The 27,060-nt window shown below is 43.1% G+C and overlaps 1 protein-coding gene across 1 annotated transcript in view; it reads left to right on the top strand.

The window, feature by feature from the left end:
- The window catches only part of LOC144767714 (phospholipase A2 inhibitor gamma subunit B-like), a 223,938-nt gene that overhangs the window by 29,602 nt on the left and 167,276 nt on the right, over nt 1-27,060 (top strand). The window contains exons 2-4 of the mRNA XM_078651104.1: nt 3,051-3,170; nt 4,554-4,706; nt 9,821-9,970. Of these exons, the coding sequence (XP_078507230.1) occupies nt 3,051-3,170; nt 4,554-4,706; nt 9,821-9,970 (423 nt within the window). The remainder of the gene's footprint in view (nt 1-3,050; nt 3,171-4,553; nt 4,707-9,820; nt 9,971-27,060) is intronic.

Raw genomic sequence — 27,060 nt, 5'->3', positions numbered from 1 at the left:
TTAGGAGTCCTAACTTCTGTGAATATCAAAATGGTAGTGAGTTTAGGATTTCGTCTTAAGTTTTTTCTGTGCATCGGGCCCTAAGCCATTACACCTCTCTTCTGATGTCTCTGATGGATGGCTATCCTGGGCTCAAGTAGTCAAAGCCTTGACTATCGCAAATAATTCCCTTGACGAGTTCTGAGCCACACAGATTTTCTCCTCGAAGAACTTTGCCTGCGTTATTTTGATGCTGTTGTGGTAGTTTCTGGTAGCTGATTAATGCACGGTTCTGAGTTGTGGATCATCATTTTTTTTTCCAGTCCCTTTCAACTTTTTTGCGATTTTTCTTTAGCACTAACAGTTGGGCATTAAACCATCCGTCCACCCTGGGTCAGGCTTTTTGTTTGGAGGTGACCATAGCGGCTACTTCATCCAAAGATTGAGTAATCCAGGTTTCCCCACCTGGAATATGTTTCCTTCACAATTACCGGTATCTCACTGTTAAATATAGTTGGATCTGTTAAGGTGTTCCCCCATATCTCTGAATTGAGTTTAGCCCAGTGCCTTTTCATAGTTTTGGCATTGTGGGGGTTCCCCTGGTACTCTCTCCCTATCTTCCCTAAATTAAAGGGAATGATATAGTGATCTGGCCAGGGTACCAGAACTGGAGGTGTAACCTAAATTTTGGGGTCATTAGAAAATACTAAATCCAAAATGTGACCCTTAACGTGTGTGGCCGTCGTTACCAACTGAGCAAGTTGCAATCTTTCTAGATCCAATTACAGTCTTTGGATGCTGGGGAGGTTTTGATCCTCCATATGGAGATTTAGGTTTCCTAATATAGTGATGTTAGATTTCTTTAATAGCCTACCGGCTAAAGCTTCAGGCACATTTTCTAGAAAATCTCCAAAGGGGCCTGGAGGTCTATAGATTAGGAGCCCCGATAATGTGTATTTGGGAGTTTACGAGATTGAGAAGAGGAGGCATTCACACCCTTTAATAAGGAGTGCCTCAGTGGTACTTTATTAGGATGGCCAGTCTAACCCTGCTTGTCAAATCCTATCCAATGTGAGTAATTGATAGCCTGGTGGCAGGGCTATTACTATATCAGGGGAGGAGCCGTCTTTGAGACAGCTTTCTGTAATATACAGGGCATCTAAGTTGTTCTCCTCTAACAGTAGGTGGATTTCTGTTTCGTGTTTAGGCAGAGAGCGACAATTAATCAGCCCTAACTTCCATGCCTGCAGCTCCTTTAGCCCATTAGTCTTGCCCAAGCCTAGCTTGTGCTGTACTTTCCACACTAATTCTCAGTGCCAACAAACCTTCTCTAGGGATGACTCATGCGTGAAATTCCAGCCATTCTCACAGCCGGCTACTTAAAGTTTGTTAAAACTATGTAATTCCTTCCCAGAGTATGTAATTCTTGAGATTTGTGCAGGGTTCCTGGCCCCGGAGTCCTTGTTGTCCTACTTGTCATCATCCTCCTCCTTCTAGTCCTACTACTTCCTTCCCGTTCCACAAGTACTTTTGTCAGGTACAGCCTCTAAACCTATCCCTCAGATCTTGTTATTATAGTTTTTTTGTTTTCCAGATTTCTTTTGCTGAGACAGCACTGTCACGGATATAAATGAGGGCTCAGTAGAGACGGGGGTCTTACCCACTTAAACCAGTGCGATGCAAATCACAACTATTATTCTCGAGGTACATTGTGTAGGTGACTAAAATGTCAGTCTGGGTGAAGGGGTCACTTATGACAGGCGACCAATAAACATCTATGCGTGAAACCCACTCTCTGCATGAACAGTATGTGTTTATTTATAGACAGCTGGGTGAACATTTCCTGGTTATTACCGAGATGAATTGCTCACTTGTTTCCTGCTTTCACTTCCCCATTCCACAAAAGCCTGTGTCTCACTCAGTTTACCTCCTGCAAGTGTCACAAAAGCACTGAGACCCTAAGCACCAATTGTCTGCTGTACCTATCCCTCCCTCAGGGGGCCCAGATATAGCCTGTGCCTAGTCACTGTTCCCTAATACTTATCAACTGCTGCTCTGTTGCCAGGTTTGAAATACTCAGAAAGCACAATCACTCTTACAAAGAAGCCTAAAGCAAGCATAAGGTTTTATAAAAAGCCCAAAAATTGCCCATCCCTCAAAATACATCAAAAGGACGATGATGAACATTAGGGAAATACAATGTATCCACATGAATTAATAAAACATTTACGAAACATGGGTTAAAACCATAGTATTTATTATTTGCAGGCAGTCAAATACTTAAGACGGCAGTGCAAAATATCCATTTGATACTTTATTTCTTAGTTGAATATTAAAATTACATACAAGTATTCATTCAAAATTGATTTTAGTGTTTTTTCATCTATAAACAGCCTAGCTTAACCCTCACACTTACCATTATAAAAACTACTGTACATTATTTGTATTTGCATCTACTTCAAAGGATTCATACATGTAGTGTCACCATTACAAAATGGCCACCACCCTCCCTTTGCCTGGAGTCCTTTTTTTCTTCATGTTTAAATAAAGACTTTCTTTCAAACGATTTATCGGGGGACAGTCATATTGTCCATGAGCTCTAGTATTTAGCCTTTGGCCAGCTAAAAGGCAGAGATGATGTACTATTTGGCCAGCAGCCTTGTAAATAACTCCTTCCGTTTTTTATTGCTCAAAGTTGGCACAAGGCCCTTAGAGATCTTTGCAAGAGAAATAGATTGCATGAGGAGGGTCAGGCTTTTGGGGATTTTCCCAGAATCTCAGGATGCTGAAGCGTCGCTGGGTCTCGAAACCGGTTACCTAGTTCCAAAGTTGGCAGCTCTGGCCTTTAGCTCAGATCTCCTCCTATGCTCAGTGCACATTGAAATTTGTGTAGGGAGCGGTTTGCATTGCTCGAGATTTTGATTACGTGGTTTGATGTGTTTGCTGTCTTTGCTTCACTTACTTTCATTTGCGAGGAAGGACACTGTTTTGGGGCTCTGTGTCAGACAGAACAGTTGCGAAGAAGATGTCGGTGTTAGAACTCACAAATGACATCTGCCATTGCTTTCTAGGACACTCTTTGAGCTGTGGGACGTGCCTAGGTCACGGTTCGCCCCTCTGCCAAGGCTCCATAGAAACGTGCGACAAGGTTGATGACACGTGCATGCAGGGATATGAGAACAACACACTTGGTGAGTGACATGATTTATAGTTTCAGTGCAAATATTAATTGATTGGATGCAAGAAAGGAACACATTCATATGTGAACACGTTGTCACCTCACCTCCTGCTGTCTAGGAGCAGCCTCAAAAGCATAATAACATAGGTGTTTGTAAAGCGCCGGCTCACCCAGAAGGGCCTCTTGGTGTTGAAAAACAGATGTTTATTGATACGTAACTCAATGGTACTCGTTTTATCGTCCTAAGAAGAATGAAAGGCTGAGTGACCCACCGGAATTTTAATCTGTGACAATGAGGTAATGCACAGGCCTTACAATGGAAGCAATAGTACACTAAGACACCAGACCTGGCCACGATGTGAAGGAATATGGGAGAGTGAAGCTCAAAGGGATAAAGGGGCATATAAGCAACAACCTTGTTAAAATTATCGCAGTTTTCTGCCACTAAAATGGCGATAGTGGGCTTGCTAATATGCGTTATAGAATTCCAATAGAAGCCCAGGTTAGATGGGCAGGACATCTAACCTGGACTTCTATTGGAATTCTATAACACATATTAGCAAGCCCATTATCGCTGTTTTAGCGACAGTTTCCTGCCGCTAAAACAGCGATCATTTTAAAGAGGTTCTTGCTAATATGCCCCTAAGACATTTTATCAAGACAATATGAGTTGTTAAACTGCATTGTCACAGATTCTGCCATTGTGCATATGATTTCATGTTTGTCTCAGCTGCCCTTGACTCAATTATGTGACATCTGGCACATTACCTTCTTGTAATCTGAAACACTCTTACTGTAACGTTAATTGTGGGTTGGAGCCTGGACACTTAACCCAGCAGAAGGTAGCTATCCCAAGGCATATGACTTCTGTTTCCCATCTCTCAAATGGTCTAGTCAATCAATCAATCAGTAATCTTATAAAGTGTGACTACTTACCTGTGAGGGTCTCAAGGCGCTCCATGGTCGTGGACCCATGTATTCCTTTTAAACCACTGCAGGTCCTAAGTCCTCTGGTGCTAATCAGAGGTTCCTCCATGGCCATTAGAGGGTGCTCAGAGAAACTAAAGAGTTTCATTTTATATAGTTGTTTTGACTCAGAATCTCTTAGATAGAGCTTGGCTGTGGTTTGGAAAAAATCATGTGCTAATTGGAAGGGCAGGGGTCCTAATATCCCCCGAAGTCCCCTCCCCTGGCTGTCTCAGTCTGCCATCCTTTGAAAAGTGAGTCAACTGAGTACCATTAAATTGGGTAAAAGTAGCATTTGTTATTTACTGGTGTTAGCAGCAGACATGCGATGTAGCAACACAATATAATTTAATTAATACACATTAGTGGGTATCGTGAAATCCTACATCCAGAGTCGCTGTTGTGTTCTTACCAAATGCTTTCCCAACAGATGCCGATACCCATTTAACGGCTGTGAAGGCATGTCACAATCCCCAGGAAATGCCTCCATTTGTCTGTGAAGCCTCTGACCACTACTTCAGGAATACCAACTATACCGTGCGTTTTGTGGCAGAGTGCGGCCAAGAAATGGGAGAATTTAAAGGTAAGTCCTTTCCAAGGTGTAGGGGGAGTTCTTGATACACTTGTGAAGGGCTAAGGTTGCATGCCAGCCTGGAAACTGTAACTCACAATGAGACAGAGCACACATTTTTAGTTTTTCGAGGGATTTCTAAAAGCTATATCAGAAGGAATTATTGCAGGAAGCTGGCGTTCTGTTTAAAGTCCAGAGTCCTGATCAGCCCTAGGGACCACTGGAAGGCATGTGAGTGCCTATTAATTGATGTCAGCCAAAGGAACTGCACCTCTTTCCAGAAACCAGGGTGAGGAAAAATATCCTCTAATCACCTCCCCTCATATAATTTAGGCACTGTGTATCATCGTCCTTCCCCTCTAAGTAACTGACAACATCAGCTACTCTATTTAGCTAATCTGGAGCTGTATCAGCACATTGAAGGAGTAAGGTTAAAAGCCCTTTTAAGGCGACAAACCCTGCCGTTCTCAGAACCACTGGGTTTTGCAATGTAAAAAATCTGTGCAGCTCCTAAAACGCAGTAAATAGGAGGAGGCATGGACGGGGCATTTCCCTTTTATATTTGAATTGGAAAATCATCTGTAATTGACCCAGAAGTTGTGGTGGTAACTGATTTGCAAAGACAAAACTGTTCTGCAAAACTCCCCTGTGGAAATCATTTTTTTTTCAGTTTAAAAAAGTTTTCTTTTGTTTAAGAGGAGTACAGCATAATATAACAGTATACAAAAAATCAGAACCAATGTGAAAAGACAAGGAGAAGGAGATGAAGAAGAGAAGTGGTTCAGAAAATGTGAGAGAAGGAAGAGAGGGAAAGAAGTAAGTAGGAGGAGAAAAGAAAAAGAAAGGGAGAGAGAGAAAAGGAGGAAAAGTTAGGAAGGAGAGGGGGATGATAAGTAGTTAGAAAAAGGAAGCCAGGTAAGATCGGATTTAATTTTTAAGGTGACAGAAGAAGAAGAAGCAATTGCAATTCTATGCTCATCACATATGAAATTCCACCATGTATGAACAGACAGTTTAGTATTATCCTTCCAACAGGACAAAATTACTTTAAAAGCAATTGCAACGAAAAGATCAAATAGTTTAGCATTATATGAATGTAAGTCTAAAATATCAGATTGGGAGCCTAAAAAAACATGTAGCAATGAAAAGGGAACAGGGAGATGAAAAATACGCATGCAAAAATCCCAAACTGAGTTCCAAAAAGCAAGAACAGAGGCGCAATCAAACAGTAGATGTTTGAGCGTGCCGGGGAGAGAGGCGCAGGACTAACAGGGGGGGAGGACGTGGAAGAGAATTTTGCAATGCTAACAGGGGTGATAAGAGCTCTATGATATATAAAAAAAAGTGACTGAGTAATTCGAGATGAAATCGATGTCTTAAACAATTTGCACCATAGGTGATCCCAAGCATCAACAGAAAATGAGATAGAAAGATCAGTTTCCCAAGCAGTTTCAGTAATAGTTTTAGGTCTAAGCACAATATTATCTAACAAAAGTTTATAAATTAGAGCAGCTTTGGGGATTTGTTGGGGAAACAAAGGGTATAGAGGAGTGGAAGGAGTAAGGGAAGGAAGGGAATCAAAAGTAGGAAGAGTAGATAAATGAGATAAAATGGCGGAAGTGATAATGTCATATTCTTTGCGAAAATGAACAGGTAGGTCAAACATGGTTTGCATTACAGGAAATGAAATAATGGATGAATCAGAAAAAAATTGATATACAAATACAATGTCCTTTTCTTTCCAATACTTGAAATAAAAAGATTTACCCTTATACTTAAGATATTTGTTGTACCACACACTTGATGAGAGAAAACATTGCAAGGGAGATAAATCTTTCGAGAATACAGTGTGTAGCAGAGTATGTGAGTATTTCAGTACAGGGTGGTTAGTCAGAAATGAACAATTTGACATAAAAAGAGATTGTTGGAAAGTAAAATCTTTTAACAAGGACCGTTCAATTTTAATCCATTTGGGCAGAGGGGTATCAATGAAATTAAAGGCCAATGAGAAAGCTTGCTTTATTAGAAAGGATTAGTGGTATGATTTAAAGTCAGGAAAGCGAACTCCACCTTCAGATTTGGGGCGTATAAGCTTATGTAAAGCAATACGGGGTCTTTTATTATTCCACAAAAATTTGGAGCAGATGGAGTTCAGCCGAGTAAAATATGAATTAGGGATCTTCATGGGAAGCATGGAAACAGTGTATAAAATATGCGGGGAAATCATCATTTTAATGGTATCTAATTGACCCCACCAGGAGAGGAAAAAAGGGGACCAGGATTGAAGGAGGGATTGGATTTTTTGAGTAAGAGAGGCAAATGTCAATTTAAGGGTTTCACCCAACAAAGGGGAAAAGCAAATACCCAAGTATTTGATCTTGAAAGGACACCAGGCAAAATCAGTTGAAGCAAACATATATTGGTAACAAGTTGAATTTAAGGGTAAAACCTCAGTTTTGGAAAGATTAAGCTTATAGCCAGAGACAGAGGAGTATAAGCGGACTTCTTCCAAAAATGGAGGGAGGGAAGAGACAGGATTGGCCATGTAAACCAGGATGTCATCCGCGTAGGCCAAAATTTTCGTCTCAATCGACGACAATTGGAACCCATTGATTAGGGGGTTTGAGCGGATTCTAATCAGGAATGGTTCAAGGCAGAGAATAAATAATAAAGGGGAAAGAGGGCAACCTTGTCTCGTTCCTCTTGATAAGGGGAAACATTTTGAGAATTGATTATTGACAAAGACGCTGGTACGTGGAGCTGAGTACAGGAGTTTAACTAAAGAGATAAAAGAGGGGCCAAAACCAAACCATTGTAATGATTTAAACATAAAAGTCCAATTAATGCGATCGAAAGCTTTCTCAGCATCCAAGGAGAGGGCGGCTAAGGGGGCCTTAAACGTATTTTCTGGAAGTTAAACTGCATTTTAATTGTATTATTTTGAGAAACCGTGAGGCTAGTAGGACAACTTAAGTCGTCTCGAAGCCAGACTTAAAATTAAATTAATCCAAAATGAAGTAATCATTGAGAAGTGACGTTTGTAAGTCACTATACATCTTAACAGTATGAAGAGATTACTCTTTCAGCTCCTAAAACAATGTAACAATTAAATTCATAATAAATGTTACAGTAATAAGAACATGTTTTTGTACTGACAAAAGGGAAATGACTGGACAATGTTTCGAAAAGTTTGTTTGGGAGAATACAAAATGGGAAACATCCTTTACAACGCGCTCTTGTTAAAGGAATAGTTTGATTTTCTATTCCAACGCCTTTCGTACTGTTACGTGGCCTGGAGTTGGAATAGAAAATTAAACTAATCCACAATCCAGCGCGCTCCAACGCAAGTCATTGTAATGCATTGCATTGAAATGGCTGCGTCGTAAAGTACCGCGATCAAAATGATCGCGTTGTACTGACGTACACCCCTTGAAAATCTGATGGTATGGAATATTTAACATCAACATAACCACGTGGGTGTGTCATGGAGATGGCAGTGGAATGATGATAAAACACCCACAGACTTGTGGATTTGTGTGCCGCTAACCCAGCGCAAAATGTTTGAAAATCTGCCCCTAAATTTGGAGGATGATTCTCCATCAGAGCGATGGAGCATTTTGCTCCGTTGCCCTCATGGATTAAATTCTGTCCTTTGAGCTTAGGTCCCTTGTTCCAAAAGGCAGAAATATACTTCAAATGTATAAGAAAACTAGCAGCCCGTCCCAACCTTGTCCGGGAGCAATCAGGCTTCCCCATGCATAAATCTCCATGGCAGATGCTGTAAGTCCCCGTCCCCCGCCTGCCCCGACCCCTGCCTTCCCCCGGCGTTGTCCCTTGGAGCCTTTGCTCAGCCGATGTAAATTGTACCCTTCTGTTTTGTTGTAACTCCCCATCCCCCGCCTGCCCCGACCCCCGCCTGGCCCGACATTGTCCCCCGGAGCCTTACCTCAGCCGATCTAAATTTTATCCTTCTGTTTTGTGTAAGTACCCGTCCCCCGCCAGCACCGACCCCCGCCTGCCCGACATTGTCCCCCGGAGCCTTACCTCAGCCGCCGCTTCTCAGTTCACCGCTCCTCCTCCTGTTTTGGTGTAAGTCCCCGTCCCCCGCCTGCCCGACCCCCGCCTGCCCGACATTGTCCCCCGGAGCCTTACCTTAGCCACCGCTCCTCATTTCACCGCTCCTCGCCGCTGGTCACCGCTCCTCCCGCCGGTCCGCTGCTCCTCACCTCCTCCCCCGCGCCATGTCCGCCGCTCGTTACCGCTCCTCCCCGGCGCCATGTCCGCCGCTCCTCCTCGTGCTCCTGGACGCCGCACCTCCCCGCGCTCCTGACGTCAGCACGCAGGTCGCGGCCGGCGCTACTTCGAGGGGACTACTTTTTTTATAATGTTAATTTTTTAAATATAACATATTTTTAACTTTATATAGCCTGTGTCCATCTGCACACCCTGACGATCACAACGATGTATCGGGTGTGTGGATTGGCGCTGTGGTTCCGAGTTTACCCGCCTCAAAGCCTCAAAGTTCTTCCTTTATAATAGTAGTATAGATATGTGGAGCAGAGGTCAGATTTTTTATGCTGGTTTTGTGAATTGGACAAGGATATGAAACTAATGGTTACAATTTTGACAGAAGGGTTTTCCAACTTGGGTAATATTGTAAAGTTTGTTGTTTGAATACTGTTTTAATGGGGCAAACGCGTTAACACAGCATGAAGGCATGGGCATTATAGGAAGTGACATCATGCACTCATTCACTTCCTGCTAACGCCACAAGGTAACACCTTGCCTCCCCTCCAAACCACTCCACAGGTTTCTATTTACTTTGGATAGGGGATTAGGAAACGGGCAATCCGTGAAAATTTCAGAGTGTAACTAGGGCTTTCAGAGCCAGGCCTACTTTATCTTCCTACTTGAGTTGATGGAATCCACAGATTTGCCCAGGATGAGAGCCTTATCACTAGGCGGCAGTGTTCCTTGCGCCACAGAACTTTTAAATGTTAACATCAATACACAGTGAAGTTTCCCTTCTGTTATTTAACTTTTAAGATGTGGGTGCTTTCAGTGATTTTTGTTACTTATCTTTGAAAGGGTAGACGGCTAATTCTTTTGTTCTGCCATTTTTTTAGTTCCTCCTATGAACTTGACCTCCAATGGAAAGAAGTGCCCAGACTGCTTCAAAGAAGACACCATTGAGGGATGTAAAACTGATAAATTAATCGAATGCGTGGGACTGCAGACGGATTGCTTACATTTTCATGGGAAAGCCCAAAGGCCAGGTACGTGCATACCTCTTGTTTGGCTGTCACCTAGCAGCTGCTCGGCAGTGGGAGGTTTGGATCCTAGATTTTGGAAGATCCTTTCAAATATTCTGAAATATGCATGGTGTTAGTAGTGTCCATTTTATGTCTGGTCTGGTGCCAAATGTTCTGCTTCGTTGATAATTGAATAATTTAATTTTTTTGACACTGTAGACAGCAGTGGCGGCTGGAAAGGAACAGGGGTTGGTATGGAGGGGTTTAAAAAAAACTTACCTCTTCCACCATATCTCCTTGTCATCTATCCACTTCTCTTCCTTACTCCGTAAGAAGCAGGAAGAACAGAGGCTACCATAAGCCAATCACAATGCTGCAAAGCTTACATGGGGACTGGGAGCCTGTGCATGTTCTCCACCAAGGCTGTGTATTACAGATAGGTGGAGAACATTCAAAGTGTGCATGTCTGTTTGGTCCACTCAAGACAGCTGGCCAAACCATCATGCTCACTTAAGTGCACAAACCACTCCTCCTCCCTGTGCCACCAGCCCTGCCCTGATCTAACTCTGACCCATTCATTCTTCAATACACCTTGGCATATATATATATAACATATTTACATTTTATAGAAACACATATGCCCACATGCATCAAGCCTTTTTGCATTCGCAAACAGTGCGAATCGCAAAATTCGGATGTTTACGAATGCAAAAACCTTTTTTGGGATGCATCATTTTTTTTTTCATTTTTCGCAATTTAAGAAATCGCAATTTTTTTGCGATTTTTGTAATTGCAATAGCATTTAAGAAATCACAAATTTTGCGATTTCTTAAATGCTATGCATGATTATTTTTAATTTGCGAATTCGCAATTTGGAAGGTGAAAATTACCATGAAGTATACCTTCGTGGTAATTTGCGAAAAGTTTCAAAAATGCACAAAAGTGCATTTTTGAAACTTATATTTTACACACACACACATGCCCTTGGGACATGTGTGTGAGTAAAATGTACTTACGTTACATTTCAGGGGTGCTGGGGGGGTCCTTTGGACCTCCCCTGCACCCTTGAAATTGCATTCTCATTTTGCGATTCCTTAATTGTGAATGTGCACAATGAGAATGCCTTCTCATTGATTCCTATGGGCCTCTAGGCCCATAGGAATCAATGTAAAGCCATTCCTTAATTGCGATTCGCAATTAAGGAATCGCAAATACAGAAAATTAAGAAATCGCAAAAACGTTTGAGATTTCTTGATGCATAGGAATTTGCGATTCCTAAATTGTGATTCCTTAATTTTCGCAATTTAGGAATCGCAAATTCCTACAATGATGCATGTGGGTGATAGTCACTGGATGATGTCATCAGTGATGTTACTGACCATGTCATGATTGATGTAATATGTGACGTCATCAGCAGTACATTGAGGGGGCGGGAATTATAGTTAGCTCAACTAACTATAATAGGGGAATTTCTGTGGTTTGGTGTGAGTGAAATGTCCAACTAACTATAACGTTCCTGAAACCTTTAGTTATTTCAGTGAATTTCAAATGCTTTTTAAATGCTAATTTCTAACTATAACGTGCCTGAAACCTATGTTTTTTTCAGTGAATTTCAAAGGTTTTTAAATGCTAATTTCTAATTATAATATTAATTAAACCTATCTTTTTTTCTGTGTTTTTTAATTATCATCCCATTCGCAACCTGGTAACCACTTTTCTATCGATACCTTCCGCCAATAAAATCGCCACAAGCGAGAGCCACAACTAACGCTAATGATATGCAAAGTAGGCGTTCCTGTGAAAAAAAACACCACTTCCCCATATTTTCAACTACCAGCCATATCTGCAATGCGATCCAAAAATCAGGCTATAAGCCGAGTTTGCAGTAACAAATTAACATCAACCATTAACTGGTGTAAGGAGGTCGACTATCTATTGCTTGAATTGGACCCAACTCACAGCCACATCTAAAGACCAACATGTGATAGAGCTTCTGATCATGCAGGTCCGACACCGAACAAGGCCACAACACCCAGTGCCACCAACACCAGAACCTCCCCCCGGACCACCGCCCCAACTACCACCAAGGCAGCGCAAAAATGGACAACGGACCTTCCAAAAAAACACCATGGCTCCTCAGCCGCACAATAGTTGAATGTTGGGAGATGTGGCAACCAACTATGTATGACGGAGGCAAGTCACCCATCAATAACAATGCACACAATGCTAAGTGTAACGCTAATGTGCTGCACAGACCTCACTATGCAAAGCACAAACCTCTCCATGTGGAGATATACATTTGATACTTGTAGTGAAGTGAACAGTGGACGCAAGCATGTTACCTCAGGCAGTGGGGAAGATCTCAAACATGTAGCTGTGTTTTCTCCCCCTAGAAACAGAAGCAGAGTGGGCGAGTCCAACATACGCCACTCCACCATAGGAGTATGAATAAATAGGCCAGGCCCTGGGCCTGGTTCACTTATGGGAAGACCAACGAGTCTGCCAGCGTGGCGGCCCTCACTCTGGCACATGGCTGCTGCCATGGCTGCGGGCCTCCTCCACAAAAGCCCCCTGGGAACACAGCGGGACAGCACTGTGGACTTATGTCTCTGCCAACTACTGCCTTCGATCTACACTGCGGACAGCAGGGCTCACAGTTCCGATGCAGCGACGATTTCAGATGACGCAGTCCAGTACGCAAGACATTTTGCTCCCAGTGCAGCCCACACAGACCACGCATGATCCCAGGCTGTGCACACGTTGTGTGCTTCAGGTGCCACTAACTCACTGCACCGTAAGTCAGCGCCACGCGGCCTTATCAAAGCAGAATTTATTAGACAAAATACATTGCTCTCAGTGCGGCCCGCCAGGACCACGTATCATCGCAGGGTACGCAAACGCTGAGTGCTCCAGGTGCAACTAACTGTGCAGCTCAACTCACCACCACGTGGCTGTGCACCCATCCTGACCGCTGCCTCCGCCCTACACTGGGGTTAGCACGGTTCACAATTCAAGGTTAGTAGCGACGTAAATTGTGTAAGAGACTATAATAGGTTAAGTAGACCAAATGCTCCCAATCTGTGCAGCTTCAGTCAACGTCACATGGCTGTGGGCCTTTGCTGACTGCTGCCTTCGGCCTGCACTGTGGCTGACCGGCGACACGTGGTGCCAACTAACCCTGCTCAACACAAGCCGATCTCACATGTGTAACTTTGTCCTGAGTCCTGAATGGCGGCGACCCCAACTTTGTGGCAGCGGCCATAGCACCAGACTCCCTTCAATCAGTGAGGAATATTTGCATATGGAATGCCGGCAACATGTGGTGCCAATGAACCTGCACTACGCAGGCCGGTGGGGCCACCAACGTATGCAAGTGCTGTGGGCCCTTGCTCACCACTACCTCTGGCCTACGCTGTGGGAGAACAGCGACACATGGTGCCACTAACCGTCTTCAACACAAGCCGATCCCACATCGGGAACTGTGTCCTGAGTCCTGAATGGCAGAGACCCCAACTCCATGAGACAACCACAGAAGCAGAATCCCTTCGATCAGTGAGGCATATTTCCATATGGAAGGCTGGCAACACGTGCTGCCACTAACTCTGTTCAACACAAACTGATTCCACATGTGTAACTGTGTCCTGAATGGCAGTGACCCCAAGTCCATGGCAGCGACCACAGCACCAGACTCCCTTCGATCAGTGAGGCATATATCCATATGCAAGGCCAGTGACACGTGGTGCCACTAACCCTGTTCAACACAAGCCAATCCCACATGTGTAACTGTGTCCTGAGTCCTGAATGACAGTGACCTTTAGTCCGTGGCAGTGACCACAGCACCAGACTCCCTTCCATCAGTGAGGCATAGGTCCATATGCCAGACCGGCGACACGTGATGCCACTACCCCTGTACAACACAAGCCGATCCCACATGTGTAACTGTGTCCTGAGTTCTGAATGGCAGTGACCTAAAGTCCGTGGCAGCGACCACAGCACCAGACTCCCTTCGATCAGTGAGGGGTATTTGCATATGGAAGGCCGGTGACACGTGGTGCCACTGAACCTGCACTATGCAGGCCGGTGGGGCCACCAATGTATGCACGTGGCTTTGGGCCCTTCCTCACCGCTACCTCTGGCCAACATCACAGTGTGCTGTCTTCACTGGACGTTACCATGTCACCTCAGCGTTGGCAGCGACACTGGCCATGTAGCTACTAACGCCTCCTCCTGCATGCATAAGCGGCGTGTGCTGGTCTGACGTACACAGGTCAGTGCAGGGGTGTGCCTATCTAGCAAGGGGAACGGGGTGTCTCGGACATGCCCGTGTTCAGAAAGTGCGGTAAGTATGTCTCTGTGTTCTGGTGTGGCCTGCCTCATGGGGCGCAGCAGTCGATGTTGTAAAGTGGCATGCACGACCTCCAGACGGCACTCTCATGGTGTAGTTGGAATGCCGCAGGACATGCGCGAATAGGCATTACAATGGTGTGCCGTACGAGTGCACGGGATACAGCTCACCTGTACAAAACTGTGGGGGCTCCTGGGCGGAAGGAAAAGCTATTTGGCAACATAACACACAGTGAACCCACCCATGTGCCACGTGCTTGGCATCTCATCCATGATGACCAGGGTCGCAGACATCCCACAACACCAGCGACCGGCCTTTGTACACATCCTGTATGAATGCAGCTGGAGAAGTTACTGTAGGGATGAAAGGTTCTTTGTCTGAGCTATCTTGTTCTCAAATCTCACATCTGCTGCTCTGAGAAGGAACTTGCAAGTGGCCAGCCCCCCTGACAGATTCGATAATATTTGCATCCATCTCCCACACTACGCACTGCCCAATTTGAGAACCGCAAGTACACATCCCACACTCAAAAGTCCTTTGTCATAGTTAGCATGCATGAAATGGCTTTCTCACGTACTCCCACCACACCCCTGCCCTACACTCATTGCACAAACAACCGGCTCATTGCACCAAGCTGTGCCATTTCATCTACAACACTGGCACACGGCAAGCCAGTGCAGCAACAAGCAGAGCCACTGATGCAATGGCATGGCATCCCGAACACATGGTCAACTCCATTCACGTCTACCTATATCTTGCGTGTCTGCTGCAAGTCCTGGGTGCACTGCCTTTGGCAGTACTGCGGATCATTTTCCGGCTGAGCTTCCGCATTCCGGATGTCACCTGCATTCAACCTGTATTGCAATGTCGCTCGTGCCTATCCGAGTGGTGCATGTACCTGTGTCTCTCCAACCAGTGCGTAGCTGACATGGATTACAACGGTGTGTGCGCATTTTGGCCATTGTTTGTCTATACTTGTGCTGTACTTAATTGTGCATGTGTGCCATTGTTTCCATCTCCCCCTGTCCCCCGACTCACTGCTTCTTCCTCTTCCTGGTGCTGTTGTGTCAGCAAATTGTGTTGCTCCACACATAAATACATGTAATGAACACATTATAATAGTTCCTTGATTATTTTAGGTTTTAAAACGTCTCTCTAATGGTTTCTTATTAATTTTCCATATAAACAGTTTTTTCAATATTCAAGCACACATAGAAGTCAGAAGTGCAACGATTTCTATCAACACACTTCCTAGAATATTCTACAACACGTGCTGGTCAATTTTTTTAAACCTCACGATATTTTTTTGCAACATTTTCTTGAACATTAAACAGCACGTGCAGGTTAAAAGTTCACAATTGTTTTAAGTTCAAACAGTGCCTTCCAAATGCAAGTAGCAGGTGTGGTTCAGTTGAGCAAATTGTATCCTATGATATATACTCCATGTTGAAACTGCTTTTTCTTAACCAATCACAAAAATGCTTTTCAACAAAACGAATGTGCACCCTACTTTAACCTCTTGCATGCTCATGATGAGCTGAGCTCGTCATGAGCCACGGCGCTCCGGTGCTCATGACGAGCTCAGCTCGTCATGAGCGTGGAACGCTGGCAAGCGGGGATAATTCCCCTGCTGTGCTGAGCGTTCCATGGCAGGTAATGCACCTGTGACGAGCTGAGCTCGTCATGAGCACAGGAGCGCCGTGCCTCATGACGAGCCATCTTGTGTCTAGGTAGCATCGAGACACAAGAGGTGGCAAAAACAAAGGGGGAAATGACCATAAGGGGGCAGGGTAGACCCCTCCTGCCCCCTAGGTTTGATGTGGGGGCCATAAAAGGGCCCCGCGGGGCAAAAAAAAAAGAAATTCGATTTTCGCGGGGGGAGGGCCCGGTAGGGCGCACCAGGGAGCGTACCGGGGAGCGTACTTTGGTGAAAAATAGTGAAAAAGGTTAGTGTAAAATAATTATTTTGAGTGATCAGAGGTAGGGTAGCTGAGAAAAGAGCTTTTGAGTTCTGTGGCTGATTTAGGTACCTATAAGTACATCCCACACACATCCACATGCACACATCCCACACACACACACAAACACACCTTACACACCCACACCTCCACCCACACCCAAACACCCCACACACCCACACCCACACCCACACACACACCTTACACATCCACACCCCCACCCACACCCACACACCCCACACACCCACACCCACACACACACCTCACCCCCCCACACACACACACCTCACAGACACACCCCACACATCCCCCACACACACCTCCCCCCACACATGGGGAAAACCCAGTGAAACAGTAAAATAATAATTTAAAGTGCTTAGAGGTAGGGTAGCTCTGAATAGAGGTGTTGTGTTGTGTGGGTGATTTAAGTACCAGCATGTAGGAACCAATACAGAGTCTTAAATTCAATTTACACCGTCTCCTCTGTAGATATCTTGCATGTTGTTACAGAAGTTATTGTGGTATATGGAATCTATACCATAGTCTCTCAGGAAAGCAGAAACAACATGGAGGCAGGAGATGAAAAAGAGATGTCAAATACACATTGGAGATATTATAGCGGGAGAAAGGAAGTAACTATGAGCAAAATTATTATGTAACACAAAAAAGTTGCACAGTATACTATAAGTCTCACTTTATGTTATATTCATTTTGGTACTATTTCATGAATTACATATAAAAAAGAATAATGTCTAGAACAATTTTTAATTATTAAATAAAAATGTATTGATCTGATTTTTCAAAATTTAATAACACTTCCAACATTATATCGTCAGGAATGTCCTCATTTTCAGTCCATGATTCCATTTCTTCCACACAATTAACTAACTCTTCGTCTAGAGACTGATCCATAAAGTCAAAGTCTTCCTCAGGATTGTTTTGAAGAACTATTTCGAAAGAAATATTTGCTTCTCCTTCCATTTTCTTTCTGTAAATTGCATTAAAAATAAATATATCAGTAGAGTTAGGGCAGTGTTGGGTTTAAGTTGAGACAGGTACTTCTGAGCTTTTAACAGTGAAGTTATCTTTGGGCAGTGTATGGTATCAAGCAGGAAGTAGAAATATCAAAAAAGTGTATGTGAAGAAGCCTAAGTAATTTCATAATTATATCAGAGAAGCCTAACTCAATCCATAACTATAACAGAGAAGCCTATCTCAATCTATAACTATAACAGAGGGACATTAAATAACTATCAGAAAACGTTTTTACAAATTAACTTAAAGTGCCCCATACAAATTAACAACTTACCTTATTAAAAGGTGATGAAGATAAATGGAGAAAATTCTTTCAAGATGTACCTCAGGTAGGTGTAGTCAAAATGGCTGTGTTTCCCTCTCATTTTTCATTTATATTCATGTACATAACCAATCAAATGTCAGGAAAAAATAGTAGAAAATGAAAGTAACATTTTAATTGGTTGTAAATCCTAACTCTTCATATGTGTTTTTGTCATATAATTTACCTCAGGATATTTAGACAGGGCTACAGGGCAAATGGCTCAATGGAATTCCACCAAATTTGGGAAAATGGTAGGGACTGGTATGTAGTATGGCCTATTCTAAATTTGGTGAACATCTCTACAGAGGTTTTTATGTAAATTAACTTTTAAAAAATGTTGGGAGCGCTTATCGGTGCGCGCCCCAGTACGCGTACCGGCAGCGCTACGGGAGTCCTCCATCTTGTGTTTCGGTAGATTTGAGACACAAGATGGAGGACAAACAATGTTAGGAATGGGTGAAAGGGGACACGGTAGACACTCCCTGACCCCTTAGGTTTTCTGAGGGGAGCTTAGGAGGCCCATATAGGCCCAAAAAAAACATTTTTTTTTTTTTTCATTTTAGCGGGGGAAGCGCCCGGTACGCGTACCGGGGAGCATACCGGGGAGCGTACTTTGGTGAAAAACAGTGAAAAAAGTTAGAGAAAAATAATCATTTTGAGTGATCAGAGGTAGGGTAGCCCTGAAAAGAGCTTTTGGGTTCTGTGGCTGATTATGGTACCTACAAGTAGGTTCCAATGTACAGTCTTATATTCAGGAGGAATATTCTATTCCCCTCATCTGAGAAGTGCACACCATCTCCTCTGTAGATATCTTGCATGTTGTAACGCAAGTTATTGTTGTATATTGAACCCATTCCATAGTCTCTCATGTAAGCAGAAACAGATTTATTCACATGTTTCCGTGCTTTCTCAGATTGTGGACAAAATTGGTTGGACCACTTCCATTTCTGTCTTTGGCATATATTGGAAAATACCAAGGCAGTTTGAGGAAAAAGTGCCATCAATTGTTCAAAGGTGTCCTTTAAAAGCATTTCCAGACCTACCCCAGTCAAAGTGCCTAAGTCATTTCCACCAGAGTGCAGAATTATGAGGTGAGGGTGTGGCAGATGCAAAAAGGTTTTTACCAATGGTATCAATTGATGACATCTCAATCCTCTCTGGCCAATCCAGTTAATGTTCACATTTGGTAAATCAAGGTTGTGAAAATTTCTGGTAGCTGCATACCTTTGAGCCCAGTGGATGTAGCTATGTCCAATAATCCAGACAGAATACATGGTAAGAGGAGATTCTGGTGCAGTCAGATGAAGTGTGGGAATGAAATGGCAGTTGGAACAGTAGGGGTTTGCAACAAAAAAAACTGTGGAGTTTCAGTGCTCTTAAATCACAAGCAATGATTGGTGGATTCAGATAGTTGAAAACTGAAAGTTAGGGTGCATGGTTCTGTTTTGTGAAAGAAGCAATTTGAATGGTTAAGAAAAAGACATTTAAAGAAACATTGCACTGGATAGGCTGGGGTAATAAGAGGTCAAACATCCTTGCTAAGTTGAATTGCAACATTGTAGAATAAACTTTTAAACCTGAGAGCTCAGTGAGGAGGGAGTTGCTATGGTAACAGGTAGAAAGGGCTGAGGGGGGGAGGGTGTTAATTTGAAAATAGAGAGGGAAGAGTTTTTATTGGTTACCATGAGGAATATGTGTGTAGAATTAGAGGTTATCTGTGCCATTCATAGTTGCAGTGGCTGGAGTACATATCTTTTGCTCTGCTAAAGAAATATTGGTGTGTGTGTCAATCTGTTCTCAATCTCCTAAAGCAGTGTTTCCCAAACTGTGGTCCGCGGACCCCCAGGGGTCCCTGACACATTTCCAGGGGGTCTGCAGGCAGCTTTTTTAAAACCACTGCAAAGTATCTTGTTTAATTAGCAGTTTTCAAAGAACAATACAAGTGTTGAGATAACGCCAGTGATTAATGTCCCTGCTGGAGAGAGGTGAGAGTTTTGTCTGGTGGCAGCTTTGACTTATCCAATGTAGCACAGAGGGTTCATATGCTTACTGCAAGGAAGTGTACAATGAATTTTAAGAAACAGTATTTTATGTGCAAAGGTCAGTGGTTACTGTTTTGCCACAGGGATTCTTTTGTTACTCTGCAGTTCAAAAGTGACAGTTGTAATCTAGCAAATAGACCTATAAACTGTCATCAAAGAGCTGCTTGCAAACTGTAAGGTACAAGTTAATAACTTATGTGTTTTCCTAGTCTTTCATTATCCTGATGCTGCTAAAAAGGTTTATTTGGGCGGAACTATATTTTTATTGTTAAAGTCAATGCTAACCACTGTGTTATTTTCTGAACCCTGGGTTTGTGCTTTTCCAGAACAAGCACTCTTTAAAAATGCCTACCAGTATGAATGACATGTGAATTCTACACCTTGTAGTCCCCTTTGCCTTATGTAACATATTCTATACACTGATTTACATGTATGATTCACTGTCTCTATATGTGTGTGATGTAAAGTGCTCTGACATCCTACAATGGTATGAGAGATGCTATAAAAAATGAAATACACATGACAGAGCGGGGCTATGGAGAGATGAGAAGCACTGTTGGAGGGTGATAGTGGGGGAATCATTGAAGAACCCCCAGAAAGATTGTTGTATTCTGGTGCATAGTCAGGTCTTCTTTTACTATTCTTGAAAAGCTACTACAATTCAATATATAATGATATGGGTTGTAGACTGCCCCATTGTTTTCTAAATTGCTTGGGAGGATTGCCACCCAAAGTCTCCTTTGTAGTGGTCAGGCTCACTCACTGCACTCAGTGTGCACCGTATGGGGACTGGTCTGAAATCATTTGCCAATGGCTGCTTTGGGTTTCCAGTTTGGCCCTGGCAGGAGCAGGTGCCTCGTACTGCGAAATAAAGCCAACCATTGAAAAGTTAGTCACGGAGACGCAGCACCAACCTTCCCATTAACGTTTTTTTGGCAAATTCTTTCAATATAAAATACAACAGAAGTGGCGAAGAGTGGCTTAACAACACACTCCGCCACTTCAGAAACGCAGGGCTGCACCATATTTACAGGAATATGGTGCAGCCCTGAGTTTCCCCAGTGCTGGCCCTACACTTAACAGGAAAAAAGGCAGGAAGGTCCCCCTTCCTGCACATAAACAATTTTGAAGTGTCGTTTTTTCACTTATATGTGTGCTGCTTAATGCAGCACACATGAAAGTTATAAAATGGCATTTTCTTTTTAAAGATTTTTGAGATGCAGGAAGGGTCACCTTCCTGAAGATAAACAATCCAAGGCGTTTTGCAAAAAACAAGTAGAAATTAAGCATTTCTCCTTGTTTCCCCAAGTTAAGACCCAGTTGTCCCTGGTCTCAATTTTGGCGCTGCCTCCCATTTACGCTGCCCTTGTAAATAGGGGGCAGCGTCAAAATCAATGGGTGTTGCAGGGGAAACGCCCACCGCAACACCCACTGCCCACCCCTTTAACGCTAAGCATTGGGTGAACGGGGGTCTTATTTACAAGGCAGCAATAAGCCAGGTTAAGTGGCTTAAGGCTGCCTTGTAAATAAGGCGAAGCCCCTATCGCCACAGGAACGTTCCAAAAAGTGATTTTACATGGTGATAGAGGCTTGTAAATATTCCCCTAAAATCATTAGTAATTCGAGTATTTGTTTTGTGTGCACACGTGTGTTCATTTTTTTCGAATTACTGTTTTAATGTTTGAAATTTAAATCCTACAAATTGCTTGGGGGGTCCCCGGCTTCCAGTGGTGACTCAATGGGGGTCCTCAGGAGTCAAAAGTTTGGGAACCACTGTCCTAAAGCATTTGTAAAGGTGAGTAATGATTCATTTAATATAGATAGAGAGTTGTATACTGTATGGAGAAGATTTGGAAGCATATTGTGGTTTTTTAATGTTGCTTTGTGTCATGCTTTTTGATAATGTTTGGTAAAAAGTTTTTACTGCATAGAGGAATTGTATTTTGTAAAATTGTGAAGTTTCAGTAGTGACATGGAATGCTTGTACATAGGACCTGTGCTGTGTTTCTTAAATGTGATGTCAAAAACGATTTTGGGGAAAATGAATGGCTTTTACATTTTTTAGAAGGAATAAATAATGTGTGCATGCTTAAAGAAATAAATTTGACTCTTTCACAATGATGTTACCTGTGTTAACTCAGTGTAGGAAGCACATTGGGTTTCTTTGCATAGAGGAATTTTATTTTGTAAAATTGTGAAGTTTCAGTAGTGACATGGAATGCTTGTACATAGGACCTGTGCTGTGTTTCTTAAATGTGATGTCAAAAACGATTTTGGGGAACATTAATGGCTTTTACATTTTTGAGAAGGAATAAATAGTGTCTGCATGCTTAAAGAAATAAAATTTGACCCTTTCACAATGATGTTACCTGTGTTAACTCAGTGTAGGAAGCACATTGAGTTTCTTTGCATAGAGGAATTGTATTTTGTGAAATTGTGAAGTTTTAGTAGTGACATGGAATGCTTGTATTTAGGACCTGTGCTGTGTTTCTTAAATGTGATGTCAAAAACGATTTTGGGGAAAATGAATGGCTTTTACATTTTTGAGAAGGAAGAAATAGTGTCTGCATGCTTAAAGAAATACATTTGACCCTTTCACAATGATGTTACCTGTGTTAACTCAGAGTAGGAAGCACATTGAGTTTCTTTGCTGTTGGTTTTTGTCATGTTTTTTGAGAATGGTTGAATTTCAGTAGTGAAATTGAATGCTTGTACATAGGACCTGTGCTGTGTTTCTTAAATGTGATGTGAAAAACGATTTTGGGGAAAATGAATGGCTTTTACATTTTTGAGAAGGAATAAATAATGTCTGCATGATTAAAGAAATACATTTGAACCTTTTACAATGATGTCACCTGTGTTACCTCATACTAGGAAGCACATGGAGCTTCTTTGCAATTAGTTTGTATGATGTTTTTTGATAATGCTTGGTATCAACATTTGCAAGAAAGAGGATTTGTATTTTGTGAAATAGTGAGGTTTCAGTAGTTGAATTGAATGCTTGTACATAGGACCTGTGCTGTGTTTCTTAAATGTGATGTGAAAAACGATTTGGGGGAAAATGAATGGCTTTTACATTTTTGAGAAGGAATAAATAGTGTCTGCATGATTAAAGAAATACATGTAAACCTTTTACAATGATGTCACCTGTGTTACCTCATACTAGGAAGCTCATTGAGCTTCTTTGCTGTTGGTTTGTGTCATGTTTTTTGATAATGCTTGGTATCAACATTTGCAAGATAGAGGATTTGTATTTTGTGAAATAGTGAGGTTTCAGTAGTGAAATTGAATGCTTGTACATAGGACCTGTGCTGTGTTTCTTAAATGTGATGTGAAAAACGATTTTGGGGAAAATTAATGGCTTTTACATTTTTGAGAAGGAATAAATAGTGTCTGCATGATTAAACAAATATATTTGAACCTTTTAGAATGATGTCACCTGTGTTACCTCAGATTAGGAAGCAGATTGAGCTTCTTTGCTGTTGGTTTGTGTCATGTTTTTTGATAATGCTTGGTATGAACATTTTCAAGATAGGGGATTTGTATTTTGTGAAATTGTGAAGTTTCAGTAGTGACATGGAATGCTTGTAGATAGGACCTGTGCTGTGTTTCTTAAATGTGATGTGAAAAACGATTTTGGGGAAAATGAATGGCTTTTACATTTTTGAGAATGAATAAATAGTGTCTGCATGATTAAAGAAATACATTTGTTACCTCAGATTAGGAAGTAGATTGTGCAGCTGAGGTGAGGCATGTCCAGAGGGACAGAGGAGGTGAGGTCTGTGTTCAAGACTGTAGTGGGAGAGAGGCCTTTCCTGGGGAGCATAGGTGGTGAGGCCTGTGTCTAAGAGTGCAGTGGAGTAGGCTTCATGAAGCCTATCCCCCACTGCACTCTTAGACACAGGCCTCACCTTCTTTGTACCCCTGGACAGACCTCTCTTCCACTGCACTCTTCAATACAGGCCTCACCTCCTCTGCACCCCTAGACAATCCTCACCTCATCTGCAACCCTGAATAGACTTCAACTAATCTGCATCCTTTGACAGGCCTCAGCTTATTTACACCCTTGGACATGCGTCACCTCATCTGCACCCAGTTACCATCAATTATACTCAATACATTGAGGCCTGTCCAGAGGACACAGATGAGGTAAGGCTTGTCCAAGGGTCAGAAGAGGTCAGTCCTCTCCACTGTACTCATGGACACTGAATGCTTGTACATAGGACCTGCACTGTGTGTCTAAAATGTTATTTAAAAAACTATTTTGGGGCAAATCAATGACTTTTAGATTTTTGAGAAGGAATAAATAGTGTCTGCATGATTAAATAAATATATTTCAACTTTTCACAATGATGTCACCTGTGTTACGTCAGATTAGGAAGTAGATTGTGCAGATGAGGTGAGGCATGTCCAGAGGTACAGAGGAGGTGAGGCCTATGTTCAAGACTGTAGTGGGAGAGAGGCCTTTCCTGGGAAGCATAGGTGGTGAAGCCTGTGTGTAAGAGTGCAGTGGACTAGACTTCATGAAGCCTATCCCCCACTGCACTCTTAGACACAGGTCTCACCTTCTTTGTACCCGTGGACAGACCTCTCTTCCACTACACTCTTCAATACAGGCCTCACCTCTTCTGCACCCCTGGACAATCCTCACCTGATCTGTAACCCTGAATAGACCGTTTGCTTTTTGTCATTGCTTTGTTGTTTGGTAATAATGGTCTATAATGTGCTATTTTTTTCTTTACCACAGATTGAAATCAAGATTTCAAGAATAAGGAAATATGCCCTCAAGGCAGAGGAGAAGGAAAGATGATAAGCGGAAAAAATCAAAAACAGCAAGGAATTACAGCACTCCTCTACAACAAATACTTCAAAAAACAGGAAAAAAGCTCCTGGTAAGACAACTAAGTCTTTCTTACGGAACATATGTAGATAAAAAAAAATGTTGGACAGAATGTGTAAAAAGAGAAGGAGAGAGCAAATTTGAAAAGGAAGGAGAGGCCCTCAAAAAATTTTACTACTGGAGCAGGAGAGAATAATATGTATAGGAATAGAAGGCAGAATCAGTTTAGAGACATTCGTAAATGAATGTTTCACAATAGGGTGGTTTTAAATTTGTTAAAAAACATCAGGAAAGGTAAACAGAGAGCTGCTTTTTATAAGAAAAAGAAAAGTGTAGAGAAGATTGTTGATCAGGCTTTTGAAGTTAAGAAAAAATTATTTATTTTAATAATCAATAGAATTAGGACACTTAACAAGACAATTGATGTTTTCAAATCAAACAGTAGATGGAAAAGAGTAATTAATCGGACTAATTTTTGTAAAGTTTTTTCAGGAGAATAGATGCACAGTTCAAGTTGTGAGCCATTTTTTAATGAGGAGAGTTACTTCCAGGAGAATGATTTAGTGCATGAAGTTGACACCAGTGGTCGAGCATATGAGGTGAAAGACGGTTGTCCGATTGAAAAAGAGAAACTTGTGCCTAGAGAACCAGAAGAGGTGTTAACTGATGAAGTTTTAGGGAGACGTACTAAGGGTCCAGTGTACACTTGGAAGTGTAGTAGTATTTGTAGTGTGCGACAGGAATCAATCGATTTGTTTTGTAATTTCTTACGTACATAGTCAAGTCAAGTCAAGTCATAACATTTATATAGCGCACTACATACCCAGAGGGTTTCAAGGCGCTTAGGAAGGGGAGGAGGATTATTTGTCAAATATCCACGTTTTAAGCTGCTTTCTGAACGCTAGGTGATTCTGGGTGAGGCGAAGGTAAGCGGGGAGTGAGTTCCATGTTTTGGCAGCCAGGTATGAGAAGGATCTGCCTCCCATGGTGGTCTTGTTGATGCGAGGTACAGTGGCGAAGGCTTGGCTGGAAGAGCGAAGTTGTCGGGAGGGGGTGTAAAAGGACAGTCGAGAGTTGAGGCAATCTGGTCCGATGTCGTAGAGTGATTTGTGTGCGTGGGTAAGCAGTCGGAAAGTAATCCTCTTATTGACGGGTAGCCAGTGGAGGTCTTTAAGGTGACCAGAGATGTGTTCGTTGCATGGGATGTCTAATATGAGCCTGGCTGAGGCGTTTTGGATTCGTTGTAGTTTCTTCTGGAGTTTAGCGGTGGTACCTGCGTAGAGGGTGTTTCCGTAGTCCAGTCGGCTCGTGACTAGAGCGTGGGTGACTGTTTTCCTTGTATCGGAGGGGATCCAGCGAAATGTTTTTCTGAGCATGCGAAGAATGTTAAAGCAGGAAGAGGATACGGCGCTGACTTGTTTGTTCATTGAGAGTGAAGAATCCAGGATGACGCCAAGGTTCCGTGCGTGGTCTGTCGGGATGGGTGCATTTCCGAGGGCTTCCGGCCACCAGGAGTCGTCCCATGCAGAGGGGGATTTACCTAAGATGAGGACTTCTGTTTTGTCTGAGTTTAGTTTCAGACGGCTTTGTTTCATCCATTCGGCGACTTCTTTCATTCCTTCGTGTAGGTTAATTTTGGCGGTGCTGGGGTCCTTGGTGAGAGATAGGATCAGTTGAGTGTCATCCGCGTAAGAGATGATGTTGAGGTTGTGTTGGCGGGCGATGGCCGCGAGGGGGCTCATGTATACGTTGAAGAGGGTGGGACTGAGTGAGGATCCTTGTGGTACGCCGCAGATGACTTCGGTGGCCTCGGACTTGAAAGGTGGGAGGCGGACTCTCTGGGTTCTTCCGGTGAGGAACGAAGTGATCCATTCCAGTGCCTTTCCTTGGATTCCGATGTTTCTGAGGCGTTGTAAAAGGGTGCTGTGGCAGACTGTGTCGAAGGCTGCAGAGAGGTCGAGGAGGATGAGGGCGACTGTGTCTCCATTGTCCATCAGAGTTCGAATGTCGTCTGTTGCTGCGATGAGGGCGGTCTCAGTGCTGTGTTTGGCTCGGAAGCCAGATTGTGAGGGGTCGAGGGATTTGTTGGCTTCGAGGAAGGCGGCGAGTTGGTTGTTGACGGCTTTCTCGATGACTTTGGCCGGGAATGGAAGAAGCGAGATGGGGCGGTAGTTTTTGAGTTCGGTGGGGTCTGCTGTTGGTTTTTTCAGAAGGGCGGTGAGTTCAGCGTGTTTCCAGTCTTCTGGGAAGGTAGCGGAGTTGAAGGAGCAGTTGATGACGTCTCGGAGGTGCGGAGCTATGACGGAGTCTGCTTTGTTGAAGATGTGGTGAGGGCATGGGTCTGTGGGGGATCCAGAGTGGATGGAGTTCATCAGGCGGATGGTGTCCTCAGTGGAGATTGGCTTCCAGGCGTTAAGGGTGTTAACGGGGGGAAGATGGTCAGCTGATGGTAGGGTGGGTTGGCTTCCGGGTTGGTTGACAAAGCTGTTGTGGATGTCAGCAATCTTGTTGTGGAAAAAAGAGGCTAGGGAATCGCAGAGGGTTTGAGAGGGGGTGATGTCGTTGGAGTTGGCCGAGGGGTTGGAAAATT

This window comes from Lissotriton helveticus, chromosome 7 (genome assembly GCF_964261635.1).
Source record: "Lissotriton helveticus chromosome 7, aLisHel1.1, whole genome shotgun sequence".
NCBI lineage: Eukaryota > Metazoa > Chordata > Amphibia > Caudata > Salamandridae > Lissotriton > Lissotriton helveticus.
The sequence above is the reverse complement of the archived record's forward strand: the minus strand, read 5'-3'. Positions and strand labels throughout refer to the sequence as shown.